A 14,248-nucleotide genomic window follows, 5' to 3' on the forward strand; every position below is an offset into this window, starting at 1 on the left:
TAAAGAAATCAGTTATTACTTCATCCTCAAAATTCAACTTCAGAAAATTAATATTCTGTTTTTTATATTCTCCTTGACTTCTTTTTGATTCTTTTGAGCTGCAAAAGGAAATGTGTGTAACGTGTTTTTAGAGTGATTTTGAGTCAAATTGCACTGTTCTCTGTTAAGCATTATTTACCTTGGATAAAAATGTATAGGGAAGAAAATCAGGTTGTTTCCTCCTGTTTTGGGGCTGACTCAAAAATGTAGTTCTAAGGACAAAATTTGGTTGAGAAATGGAAGGGAAGTGATTCAATAGGAATAGTTTTTTCTCTGAGTGTTAAGGGTAGAAGGAAAAATATGATGAAGAAACGATGATGCATTGAAACCCACCTTAGCAAACTCACTGTAAAATAGTCGTGATGCAGTGGACTTCAGATGGCATTGTATTTGTGAAGCTATTTTGTATTTGCTCTGTATGTTTTTATTTGTATAGTCAAGTGATGGATACACAATATATCAGTATTAAATCTCAGGTATCTAGTTGTTGTTCTTTTTCTGTTTGTTTGGGGTTTTTTGGTCTTTAAGATGAGCGTATACTTTTAACTACCAGCTGAAAACGAAGTATATTTTAGTATGGGCAGCAAACTTGCTGTTCAGACAAGTATCTGTCAGCTTCTGGCATCTCTTGCCTTCATCCCTACTTCTTACTTTGTCAGCCTTGCAGGACACAACTCAGATTCTTTACTAGCTCTAGTATTGTTAACAAAAATGTCAGTCACATCCTGTTAGCAAGAAGTTAGGTGTTCTGGGGCAGTAACTGGTTGCACGGGTATGACAGAAGGTTTTGGTCTTTTGATCATTTTGTTACTGGTAGTGACACAAGCAAGGAAGAAGAAAGGGAGGATTTCAGCAAATTCAGCAGTCTGAGGTGGTGGAAGTAGGAGAATGGGGAATCTTTACCTTTGCAAAGTGAATACATTTCTTATATATGAACTTAAACAGTATGAATCCAGTGTTCTGTCATGCCATTTCTACAAAGCCTTTTTTAATCTTTTATAGTTGCCTTTCTACTCTTTAGCAAAGCTGAAATGAAAGAGCATGGCAAGACTGCAGGAGTCCCAGCTAGGAAGAATTCTGTTGCTGCAACATTCTCTCTAAACTGCTTTTTGAATCCTGCCAAGAAGTTGGAATGATAAAGTAATCTGAAAGTCATGCACTACTTGGGGCCTTCACATACATGAGCACAAACTTTTTTTAACAAGTGAAGTACAAACAGCATCTTTCCTAAAGAGATGACAGGATAAATGTAAAAGGAAAAACTACACTGAAAAAAACAAAAGGTTGTTTTCAAAGAGATATGCCAGAGAAAGACAAGTCAGTGAACTACTGGGGCGAAGGGCATGAGGAAGGAATTCTAATAATAATGTTTTGGTTTTCTGTGTTTTAATTAGAAGTTTGCTGACTCCAGTTGCAAGCTCATTTTTGGTTTTTTTAATTTATTCTCTCCCCATCAAAGATCTTGCTGTCCCAGTTTACAGTATATGACCATACCTTTCCTCATTAAATAATTGATGAAGCAGGTTGTAGTATAGGATGTACTTGTCTGTAGTATCAAGAGCTGAAATCAATGACCCAGGAATTGTCTTCCCAGTCCCAGTTTTTACCACAGCATTATTCTGAGTTGTTGCTTGTAGCTTTCAAAACACTGAGTGGCCATGCAGAATATAGATGTTCTACTTAATATCTAGTGTAATCACTTTCAAATCTTACCAGCTTTCTTACAAACATGGGTGTTGGCAATGCCAAAGCTGTCAGTGGGGGATGATGTGCTGCTGTTCTGTATATACTTTGATCTGTCTGCTTGTCAGGACTGTTACAGTGAGCTATTGAGCCAAAAAGTAAAACAGCCATTTCCTAATAACATATTTCTCATATGTAGCTGATCCTTTAAAAATGGTTACTTGTCCCTGATGACACATTTGGATTATATTTATATATTTATATATTTATATATTTACATATTTACATATTTATATATTTATACATATAAAAATAAATATATAAATATATAACAAATTGAAAAATATATTTATATATAAACATATATATTTATCTATATTTATCTATTCATTTTTTAAAAATTAAATTGGTATTTATGAGTTCGGGTGTTGTTGTGGTTTTTTTAATCTCCTGGCTGAATGGTGATGTATTTTCATGTTGGATCAGCTGACACAAGATACAGTAAAGGTCGCTGTATAATTTAATGCCTGAGACTTGTCCTCATTTCCACTTCAGTGCCAGAGTAGCACTTCCAAATTAGATGCCCAGAGTTGCTTTTTTTTGATGCCCTTGTAGGACTTGAGGATTTTACCTCCTTCAGATGTTGCAGTATGAGTGTGAATGCTCACCTTTGAATTGGGCATCCTTGCTCAAAAATTTACAGGAAAGCTCTCGGTGAAAGAAGACCTAGGCAGGCAGGCAGGCAGGAAGGCAGGAAGGAAGGAAGGAAGGAAGGGAAGAAAGGGAGGGAGAGGGAAGGAAGGAAGCAAGGAAGGAGGGAAGAGAGGGCAGGAAGGAAGGAAGGAAGGGAAGGAAGGAAGGCAGGCAGGAAGGCAGGAAGGCAGGAAGGAAGGAAGAGAGGGAGGGGAGAAAAGGGAAGGAAGGAAGGAAGGAAGGAAGGAAGGAAGGAAGGAAGGAAGGAAGGAAGGAAGGAAGGAAGGAAGGAAGGAAGGAAGGAAGGAAGGAAGGAAGGAAGGAAGGAAGGGGAAGGAAGGAAGGAAGGAAGGAAGGAAGGAAGGAAGGGAAAGGAAGGAAGGGAAAGGAAGGAAGGAAGGGGAAGGAAGGAAGGAAGGAAGGGAAAGGAAGGAAGGAAGGAAGGAAGGAAGGAAGGAAGGAAGGAAGGAAGGAAGGAAGGAAGGAAGGAAGGAAGGAAGGAAGGAAGGAAGGAAGGAAGGAAGGAAGGAAGGAAGGAAGGGGAAGGAAGGAAGGAAGGAAGGAAGGAAGGAAGGAAGGAAGGAAGGGAGGGAGGAAGGGAGGGAAAGGAAGGGAGGGAGGAAGGGAGGGAAAGGAAGGAAGGAAGGGAAAGGAAGGAAGGAAGGGAAAGGAAGGAAGGAAGGGAAAGGAGAAGGGAAAGGAAAAAGAAGAGGAAAAGAGAAAGGAAGGGAGAGGGCAAGGGCCTGTAGAAGTACAGATAGGTACAGGCAGAGAGCCTGTAAAGAAAGGGAACAGGGGCTGCCATGTTCAGGTGGGATCCCAAAACCTGTGAATGAGAAACTGCACATTTGCTGCTCAAAAGTGGTGAGAGAACTGAGACGCTGTCCTTTCAACTGCAAGCTGTGTCTTTAAGAATCTAGGGAGATCATGGCATGAAGTTCATCATCTTGTGTATGAAGGGTATTTGTGGTGCTTTTTATTAAATAACAAAAGAAAAAAAAAAGATACCAAGTGTTAATTTTATCAAGTGGTGGAGTAGCCAGGTTGGAGAAGGGGAGAAGAAGGAAAGAAATGGATGAGTCTTTCTGTAGCAACTGTTTAGCGTCTGGTACTAATTCATCCACTGTTAATTTTGTTAGTGTTGCAGCTGTCAGATGTTTTGTGAGGACAGATTGTGAGCATAGCTACGGGGCCCTTCTGTTGGTTTTCCACTATGCTGAATATCAGGACTGCAGACTTCTGACTTATCTGGAGACTTGGTGACTAACACGACACTGATGGATTAAGAGGGCATACATTTAATTTCCTTTATTTGCTATGATTTCATAATTTTATTGGTGGAAGAAAGCTTAGATTTCTATAGCAAGTAAAAGTTGCAGTGTGTAAATGGTGAGTCCAGAAACAAGTTACAGGTTTTAGCTGCTTCAGACCTCCACCAATTAATTAATTATAGGGGTATTATATTGCTACATTAACATGCAGGAAAGAATACTTGCCTAACGAAGGTTTTATTGGTGGTCACAAAATATACACAGGTCTTCCCTCCCCAAAGAGCATTAATTCATTCATCCTTCCTTCTCAGGTGCAGAAGGTAGATAGAACTCAAGACTGGCAGAACAGAGGTCATGTCCAGTTAGGACTATTTGATTAGTTTTGGAAGGTAACCTAAACAATTATTGGAGCATTCAGCATTTATCACTTCTGAGAGGAAATGCTAAGGGAAACTAACATAATGTTGTACAAGATTTAAAGGGTGAAGGAAACAGGGTTTTTCCTCATTAATTAGGAGTATTTTTGAGCCTTTTATTTTAAAATAATACTGCTGTAGAGAAAAATCTCTTTTTAGAGAAGATTTCCAGCATAGTTGTTTTTCCCATTTCCCATTTTAGTTTTGCCATTTAAAGGTAATAGCAGCAGGACACGTGGCTGATGTTTCCTTGACCAGTTGTGAAGAACCGAGTCCCTGACTTCCTGCGTCATATTCAGGAGCTTTCTGACAGCAGGAGATTGTATCTTCTCTCTGTACAGCAGCAGTTGAGAGATTGCATGTCTTTATTTCAGTTAAGAATTTTAGGAGCAAGTTAACAAAGCTGGATGGATGCTGTTTATGAGTGCAAAGTAGATTCATTGCATATGTAGGTTGTGTGCATTGGCAGGAATCATCTGCACTTGTTCCTGAGTTTTGTGTTCACTTCTTCCACTCGGGAGGAAGATCTGTGCAGCATTTTGGAAAACTCAGGTGTCTGTTATGTTTGTAGACACAATGACGAAGAAAACCAATAATTAGGTATATTGGATCTGTATCCTCAGTTGCAATGGTCAAGTTAACCAGAATAGAATGTTACAATATAAAACCAGTTTGGAGCTTCAGGGAGAGGTAGCAAAAATGGGAAGCCTTCACATCAAGAGGGACTTCAAGCAGGAGGGGACATGAAAAGGAGACATGACAGCAAGAGAAGACAATAAATTATAAAAGATAAATTAGCTGTGCTTATTTAACTGCCCTCATAAGAGTTCAGGGAGCTGTCTGTGAAACTGAAAGGCAACAGATTTAGAGCCAGGGGAAAAAAAAAACAATTTTAAAAGACATTTGGTAGAGCTAGCTTGTGGAGTGTGATGTCACAGGGCACTGTTGAAAATCTTAGCAGGACCTAAAGGAAGAAAGAAGAATTATAGAGAAAACTTTTTTATAGGAGTGCAAGATGGTCATGAATGACTATCAACTAGTAGGAAGACATTTCCCCAGGCAAGTATTTCCATTACTTAATAAAAAGAGTCATTCCCTCTGATGGCCAAGTGGGAAATGGCTCTGTTGTAGCATCTCACCTATTATGTCCATACAGGGCTACATCTAACAAGTGTATTTTCCTCAGGTACCAGAGATCTGGGACATGGTAAGAAAATGATGCTGCCTCCTTGTCTCTTTTGGGAGAAGGTTAGATAGGAAAAGATGAAAGAAATCAGCCAGCACGTTCAAAGGAGAGCTGAGTGCTGTCTGTCCATGCCATCAAGACAGGACTGGCATGTCTGGTGTTATTTGTCAGTTACATGTGGGAACATGCCCATGTTCCCTTGTTTTTTTCCTGCCAAGTGTAGTAGCAGAACTCTTATGTCTGTGGGGCAGGTTTGAGATAAGATTAATCATGAGGATTAATCATGCTGTAGGTTGTTGTTCTCTTTTGTAACTTGGGATCATAGTGCAAATTATTGTGTTATGAAGAGCGAAACTTTTGGTTCTAACTATTCTATAGTGACAGTGAACAGGTATTTGATAGTGCCACTGGGAAAGCTAAGTCACTGTTGTGCTCACTTCTATAAACTGGGCCTTTGCATGCTTAATTTTAACTTCCATTGGTAACTGCTCAGTCTTGAGACATGAACATCTTCATCTGCAAATAAGCAAAATTTCTTCTCTCAGGCAAAACAGTAGGTGAACGTTTTACTTTGCTTCTCTGTAATGTACTGCAGTATTAAATGGGTTCCTCTACGTTTTGCACTACTGGAAAAAAAATCAAATAACTGTGTTCTCTTTTCTTTTACCAAGCACTTACTGTTGCTAAAGTTTCCCAGGTATTAGGCTCACTTCTGCTCAAAGATGGTAACCATTGATGGGATGATTTTGGAGAGGCGTTTCATTAGACATAATAAAAGTGTGGCAGTTTTGTGCAATATTATTGAATGACTGTATTTGTATCCCAGTTTTGCTTTTGAAGGATAGCTTAATTTCCCTCAGATGGATATATGATAGGAATTGAAGTGTTAATGCTTAAAGGACTGTTGTTGTTTTGGTTTGTTTTTATCCTATTAAAAATTACATTGTTATGAAGTTTTTGTTACGAGAACGTTCTAGGAAGTAGCTAATAATAACAAGTATTTCTTTCACTGACAGCCAAGCAATTATAGCTGGTCTCCAGATGAGAGCCTAGCTAAGTAGTGCACATGTAGATGTCACAGTTGTCCTTCACCACGTATGGCCATTAGCAGGAGTTCAACCTGTTCTGTCATTATCCTGCTGACACTGTACAACAGGTGGTAGCGCATTGGCACTGGCTTCCATATGTCAGCACATCTGTGAGCGGTCAACCCAACCAACCATCTTCAAGTCCCCCACTTTTGCCAAGGATCTTGCTTGAAGCAGATTTTCAAGGAGACGAGAGTGCACATCTTTTAGTTGTCAGATTTCTGTGTATCACCATGGTTTAATTCCTTCCCCCCCTCCCTGCACAATACTGGTTGATAAGTGTAGGAGGTTTCCAGCAGATGCATTGTGTGGGTGTGAAATTCCCTCCCTCATCTTTACTGATTGTTATTTTTTGGTTTTCTTTTGTTGCTTCCCCCCAAGAACAAATCTCAAGTGTCTCCAGACATTTAGAATTATATGCAACATTCCCTAATGTGCTGTGTACGTGAATGACAGATTAGCTATATATTAAGCAGTGTTAATGACGTGATTTGTCAGTCAAAGTAAATGACTCAAACCTTACATAGCATCTTTACAAGTCACTTTCCCTGCCACTTCACTTTTAAAGTGGTAGGTGGTGTATTCCCACCATCCTTGTTGCCATTAAAATTCAAGCAATTTATGTGAGGTTGGACAAGGACTTAGTACAAGCACGGAGAAGCCTAAATAATCTTGTCCTTGTAGATGCACTATATGCCAGTAAAATGAAAGCCTAAGAGAAACAGAAAAATGCTGTGATTGAGTGAACTTTTTCCTCCTTACATTTAAGCTCATAGAATGGTGTAGAACATTTAGAAAATTAATTTTAATCTGAAATTATTATTATTATTATTATTATTATTATTATTATTAGTTCATCAGTGAGAGGTCACACTGCAAACCACAAGCAGTAATGAATGGTGTGGGTGGGGCTTTTTTCTGTGTTTGCATCAAAGATCTAGCTCTGTGAGGTGTCCTTACTATGAAAAGTACCTCCTGTAACAGTGATGGAGTTCTTGCTTGCTTGTCAAGTCATTATTCCTTTTCTGTCCTTTTTAGTATAATGTTTCTTGCAGTGGCCCTGCTTCTGTGACCAAAAGAATAGTAATACCTCTTAGTACCAGGCACCAGGTTGTGTAAATGCAAAGAGCTATTAATATGCATATATTGAAGGAGACAGGCTGCATATACTCATTGATTCTCACTGTCTCAGCAAAACAAGAAATCTCTTGTAAATAATCATAATACTGTGACTAAATTGGAATTGAATTGATTTAAACTGGTTTAAATGAAAACAAAAGATTATTTCAGATTCCTGGTCATTCAGTGAAAGAAGCAATGAGAAACTGACTTAGGAAATAGAAAAGTGAAAATGTTTGTTCACATTCCTGTGGGTAAATATGTGTTGGGTTTTTTTTAATGTATTTTGAGTATTTTATTTGGTCCAAAACAAGGGCCTAGTGCTTTTCAGAGTGCATTTGGGTTTAATAATAAAATTAATTTGAAAGAAAGAATTTTATATTAATAGAAGCAAACCCCTGCATTTTTATAATACTAAACAATATTTTTAAGAGGCATAGTTCAAGTTTGAGTTTATTGCTCTTTTAAAAAAAAAAAAGAAATTATTTTTTAGGTTGACCTGCACATGCAGAGGAAAAAACCCAACCAAAGACCAAACAAACAAAATTTGCTTTAGATTGCTAAAGAAACTCTCCCACTCTGCTGATTCCAGATTTTATAGTGAGCCTCAACATTGAGCAGCATCATTAAATGGTTTTTAATTAGGGATTTTGCCAACTTTGTCTCAGAAAGTAGATACAAAGTATGAACGTGAAAGTATCACACTTGTAAATGTGAACATGTTCCTGTGCATATGCACGTCCAGATTTAGTCCACTTAATTTTAGGCACTGACCCTAGATGCCTCGTCACCTTAGATCCTTCTCCAGTTACATCCCAAAGTGCCTCCAGTGAGCAGTTCAAAACAGAGCCCCATGTGCCACTGTCCTGCATGTAGCCCAGGGCTGCTGTCCCCTAACTTGGCCTCTCGACGTCTTGCCCAACATCACCTTTTACTGTTGCAGGCACCTGGCACATCTCGTGCATTTTCTGTTGGCCTTTCACTTCTCCTATCCATGAGCACAAGCGTCCAAGGCAAACCTGAGCAGCCTAAGTGTATAGGTGGGAAAGAAACCTGACCTTTAGGAGCTCTAGAACAGCAGAAGAACATGGCTGGGCAAGATCATTGTGCCTGGAGAAAATACTGAACCATGTTTTCAGCTCAATGCACAGGTTGGCCAGAGCACACAGTCTGAGGCTGGGAATGAAAACTGGCTCAACACATGTTTAATACAATTGAGTAAACCAGTGAGTGGTTGGTTTTTCTGGTCACTCTGCCAGTGTGATAAAATTCCTGTTGGAGTTCTGCTCAGCCAGTTGTCTCCTGTGCTGGATTTTGGAAGAGGCATGTGTGGTTACGCCTGCGTGAGCTCTTCTCTGCAGCAAAGAGTCACCACAGCTGCAATTTAGTGGCTTTACTGGAAAAGCAAAGAGATGCTCTTTCAAATCCCATTTTAGATTAATCGATCCAAGACTGTAATTAAAAATCTAAAGGGTAACTTGCCTGGAAACACAGGTATGGTTTGGCCAGTAAATTCATAGAATCATCAGAGTTGGAAAAGACCTTCAAGATCATCAAGTCCAACCATCCACTCTAAAATCCCTGATCACTGAACCATCTCCTGAAACACCACGTCCACCCATTTTTTGAACACCTCCAGGGATGGTGCCTCTACCACCTCCCTAGACAGCCTGTTCGAAGGCCTCACCTCTTTTTCTGTGAATAAATTTTTCCTAATATCCAATCTGAACCTCCCCTGGCACAACTTGACCCCGTAAGTTATAGGTAATGTGAGTAGAGAGATGTTAAAAGTGAGTATTTACACAGTCTCATTTGGAGTTGCAAGAAGCTGGAGATCCAAATTGTTCATGAGAAGCCTTCTAGCTGTGGTTATCTTAATAAGGATAACACCTGAAGCATCTATCCATGTATTCGTAAGCACATTTTGTAATGTCCATGTAATCTGGGCCTGCAAAATATGGTATCTGGATTATGTTTAGATGCATTAAATAGTAAAAAAAGGAAGCTACAGGTTTTCAGTAGCAATGATCGAGACTAGTGGGTGGCTGTCTTAGGAACAGATGCAGTTACCCCCTGCAGTTGGCTAAAACATCTCTGGTGGGGATGGTGACATAGTCTGAAACACGTTTTTCCTCTTTGGCTTGTGAGGTCCATGTGGCTGCTGCTGCTGGTCTAAGAAGGCTAAAAAAGAATTGCCTTCCCAGTGCAGCCTTTGCTTTTTGTTTGTCCTGGGTAGTAAGGCACGAGGGTACAAACTCAGCCAGTGCCAGGGTCCCTCCTGCATCCTTGGGCTGCCTCACAGGCTGGCTGGTCTCTGCTGGTGCTATGGCCAGACACCACGGAGGGACAGCTTGAAGGAGACCATAGTCTGAGGCAACATCAGATGTGTATTTTCTAAGGCACATAGACCTTTTCCTTTGAGACTGTGAATTTCCAGAGATTAAAAGTTTGGAGGTACACTGATATTATTATTATTATTATTATTATTATTATTATTATTATTATTATTATTATTATTATTATTATTATTATTATTATTATTATTATTATTATTATTGCTTTTTTTATTCTCCAAAAATAAGCTGTTGCAATTGGAGATTTAGATCTTTGTTTACCCTGGGTAGCCAGTATATATTATTCTAGGAGGTGGGCTTGTAGTCCTTCAGTATCACCTCAAAATAATGACATTATTATTTATGCAGAAGCAGCACCTTTTTAGTTACAACTGTAATGCTTTTTAGCTTGTGTGGATCTGAAAAACAGAACAAAGCCTCCTTCCTTCAGCCTGATGGTAAAAAGGAGAGCTGTGATATGTGGTTTTGCAAGAAGTTCTCATCACTCACCTCACAACAAAATCACAGCTGGAGAGCTGCAGACTGGTGGCTTTTTCCTGCAGGCCGTGTCACACCCTTAGCCCAAAATGCAGTTTTGGGGATGGCCAGGGAAGTCCCCATGGGAACTGCCATGCAGGAACCAATTCTGGTGGGGCTGGAGCAGGTCTGTCTGCCACCTGTGCCTATGGATGCAGCAGGGGAATGAAACTTGAAAAGATTTTTACCAAACAGTATACGTTTTGGGTGGGATGGACCACAATATCCCCTGTCTACAAACCTGATCAGTGTGAGAAAAGAACACTGTATCAGGATTTCCTTTTTCATGCTGGCTCTTCAGATTAGTAAATGAATGGTGATAAAGTAGTAATATTAAATCACAGTAATCACAAACAGATTGTTTGTGATCTTCCATGGCTTGTCCAGATAATTTGGTTTTGGGGCACTCAAGAATTACAAAAAAGCTAAAATTTGTTATGTTGTTGTATTCAGTGGGAGCAAAATACTTGATACACTTCGTTGTTTTGATGGGTAAGTAAGGAGGGGTCCTTTGAATTAGTGCAGAAAACTTGTGAAATTTGAACCTCTGTCATATCAGGCTTTTTTTGCAGTTGGGTATAAAGTTCCCATAAGCAGCGTGGGTGGGAATCAGATAATATGTAGCAAATTTATTACCTGCCTTTGCAAACCTGATAGTTTTTTGAATCTGGATTCAAAAGTATTGTCTAAATCAAAACGACTGTGAGGAGATTTTGTCATGGGTTTTGGGCTCTTTCCATGTTAGGTATGAAGCTGTGTTTTGTTTGCTTCTGGTTTTGGTGTGAATTTGAGATGTGTGAAGTAATAAAGATTTTAGGGCATTGGGATGACTGGTCAAGGGCTCGGGTGCACAAGCTGTGTTCTCCTCTGTTCCTGCAGGCTTGGGGAATGATGAGTGGGTTAAGAAGAACTAAGAGATCAATGCCTGGCTCCAAAACTGGTGCTGCCAGCAGGACTTCAGGTTTTTGGAAGGGTTGGAAGGGGGTGGAGGATAGAGCTAGGCTTCCTACAGATGAGCCAAGGGATGGTGTGGTGGTCAGGTCAGCTAGTCAGGCAACCTTACTGGAGGCCCAGCTTAAATGCCTTTATACAAATGCAGGCAGCATGGGGAATAAACAGGAGGCATGAGAGACAAGGGTGAACCTGCAGGGCTGTGATCTCATTGGCATCACTGAGACCTGGTGGGATGGCTCCTGTGACTGGAGCATCAGAACGGAGGGTTAAAACTCTTCAGGAAGGACAGACAGGGAGAATGGGGTGGGGGTGTTGCTCTCTATGTCAAAGAGCAGCTGCAGTGCATGGAGCTCTCCCTGGGGATGGATGAGGAGCCAACAGAGAGCTTATGGGTTAAAATTAAGGGGAAGAAAGGCCAAGGTGATATCATGGTGGGGGTTTGCTACAGGTCGCCTGAGCAGGAGGATAATATAGATGAGGCACTATATAGACAGATAAGAGCAGCTTAACGTTCACAAGCCATGGTCCTCATGGGAGACTTCAACCACCCTGACATCTGCTGGAAGAACAACTCTGCTAAACGCAAACAACCCGGGAGGTTCCTAGAGTGCAAGGATGATAACTTCCTTTTCCAAGTAATTGAGGAACCAACAAGGAGAGGTGCTGTGCTGGGTCTTGTCCTCACCAACGAGGAAGGGCTGGTGAGGGATGTAAAGCTCAAGGGCAGCCTAGGTTGTAGTGACCACGAAATGGTGGAGTTCAAGATCCTTAGGGCAGCAAGGAGGGCTCACAGCAAGCTTACTTCCCTTGACTTCAGAAGGGCAGATTTCAGCCTCTTCAGGGATTTGCTCAAGAGAGTGTCTTGGGATAACATCCTGGAGGGCAGAGGGGCCCATGAAAGCTGGCTGATATTTAAGGATCACCTTCTCCAGGCCCAAGAGCATTGCATCCCAACTAAGAGGAAGTCAAGTAGAAACTCCAAGAGGCCGGCATGGATGAGTAAGCAGCTCCTAGAAAAGCTCAGGCTGAAGAAGGAAGCAAACAGGGGGTGGAAGCTGGGGCAGGTATCCTGGGAGCATTACAGACAGGTTGTCCAAGCAGCTAGGGGTCAGGTTGGCAGAGCCAAATCCCTGCTAGAATTAAATCTTGCCAGGGATGTTAGGAACAATAAGAAAAGCTTCTTTAGGTATGTTGGGGAGAAAAGGACATCCAAGGAGAGTGTAGGCCCCCTCCTGAAGGAAAAGGGTGAGGTAGCAACACAGGATACTGGGAAGGCTGAGGTCCTCAATGACTTCTTTGCTTCAGTCTTCTCTGGCAAGTGCTCCAACTTCAACACAAAGGCCACAGAAGGTGAAAGCAGGGACTGGGAGAATGAATTACCCCCCACCGTAGGTGTAGAGCAGGTTTGTGACCATCTAAAGAACCTGAGGGTGCCTCATCAGGTCCAGCAGGGATTGCACCCCTTCAGAATTCTGGCATCCAGCATGAGTCTCATGGAGACTCTCTCGTTAAGAACCTCCCAATGTAAACAAATTTCCTTACTGCTTCTTTCCTAGGGCTCCTCGATTTAAGGGGTTCCAGCAGCAGGACAGCCAGGAGCTTCTGCACTATCTGTTGGATGCAATGAGGATTGAAGAAACAAAGGTAATGACTTTGTCATGCTTACAAAATTAGGTGTTGCACAGGGCATGCAACAGGAGCAGCTTACCTAACAACAGTTGCTGTGGTTTTGCAGTAGAGGAAGACTTTATTTTGTTGCTTGTTGATATTCATATAATAAAACATGGAAACTCTGTTTGCTTCACAAATGAGGATTCAGCAAACACAGGAAGGACTATTGCAACAACTCAGCAGCTTCTCCAGTGAGCGATTGTGCTTTCTCCTCAAGTCAATCTCTTGTTTCACCAGTGAAGGTGCTGACATTATAACCTGCATTTGTATTTGCCTATTGAGTCATTTATGATTAAGAGTGGTGACAGCTACAGTAGCTACCACAAAAGAGTCCTAGAACATGGTGAGAATGTGAAGTGACCTCTTGGACAGTATGTTTGCTGCCCCCATCACAAGGCAGGGAGGTTGATCCCACCCCGCCCTGCAGTGACTCCCTCTGTTGCCGTCATGGTGCATTACTGCAAATACATTTCTATTACCTCAGGCTCTTTCTTTTTAATATATTTTTCTTTTTTTTTATTTGCTTATCCTGTGTTTAGGGTGTGTGGGTGGTGTGACAAGCAGCGAACGTCAGGCCCCATGGCCTCCCCACCCCGCGGGCTGTGGCTGGGGACAGCCTGCCTGCAGCAACGTGTCTGCCACCAGAATCCTGTAGCAGGGCTTACAGCACTGACCTTTCTCTTCCACACTGCTTTTAAACTTCACTCTGGGAAGAGGGAGCAGCCCTGCTGAAAGGGCTGCTGGCTGCTTTGTCATCCACCTGCAAGAGAGCTGGATCTGGCTGTCCCCACTTCCCTGTCCCTGCTGGGATTAATCGTTTTTAAAACCTAAGAGCTTTGCTGAGAAATACTTATGAGATGTAAAAAAGGAGCTAACAGAAAATGACATTACACTTCTGTCTCTGTGGTTTTGTATCTTGTGTCCAACATCAGCATTGAACTTCTTCCTAATCCTGTTAAAAAAAATTAGGAAGTGAGTATTTATGCCAGTGGATTTTTAAGATAAAAGCTTGTCAATACTACAATAAAGATGACATAGTGTCTGCCATTTCCAGCAATGTGGGCTGGAGATGGTTTCACACCCAGGCCTGAAGTGGCTGAACCCTGCTGCTAATTGATTAATGTCTGCTGCCATTGTCCACAGCACCCTGCCCATTCAAAGACTGTGTCTTTCTTTGACCTAAATAGATGGTTCAACGCACTAATCTCAACAAAAGGGTTGCTTATGGCCCTAAACCCATTTATGGTGCTCAACTTCA

The 14,248-nt window shown here is 41.3% G+C and overlaps 1 protein-coding gene across 6 annotated transcripts in view; it reads left to right on the forward strand.

The window, feature by feature from the left end:
- USP45 (ubiquitin specific peptidase 45) overlaps positions 1-14,248 on the forward strand; it is a 60,093-nt gene that overhangs the window by 32,448 nt on the left and 13,397 nt on the right. For all 6 annotated transcript variants that reach the window (XM_051613947.1, XM_051613949.1, XM_051613945.1 and 3 more), the window contains exon 9: positions 12,876-12,963. In XM_051613947.1, the coding sequence (XP_051469907.1) occupies positions 12,876-12,963 (88 nt within the window). The remainder of the gene's footprint in view (positions 1-12,875; positions 12,964-14,248) is intronic.

The sequence above is a fragment of the Apus apus genome, chromosome 3, assembly GCF_020740795.1.
Source record: "Apus apus isolate bApuApu2 chromosome 3, bApuApu2.pri.cur, whole genome shotgun sequence".
Lineage (NCBI taxonomy): Eukaryota > Metazoa > Chordata > Aves > Apodiformes > Apodidae > Apus > Apus apus.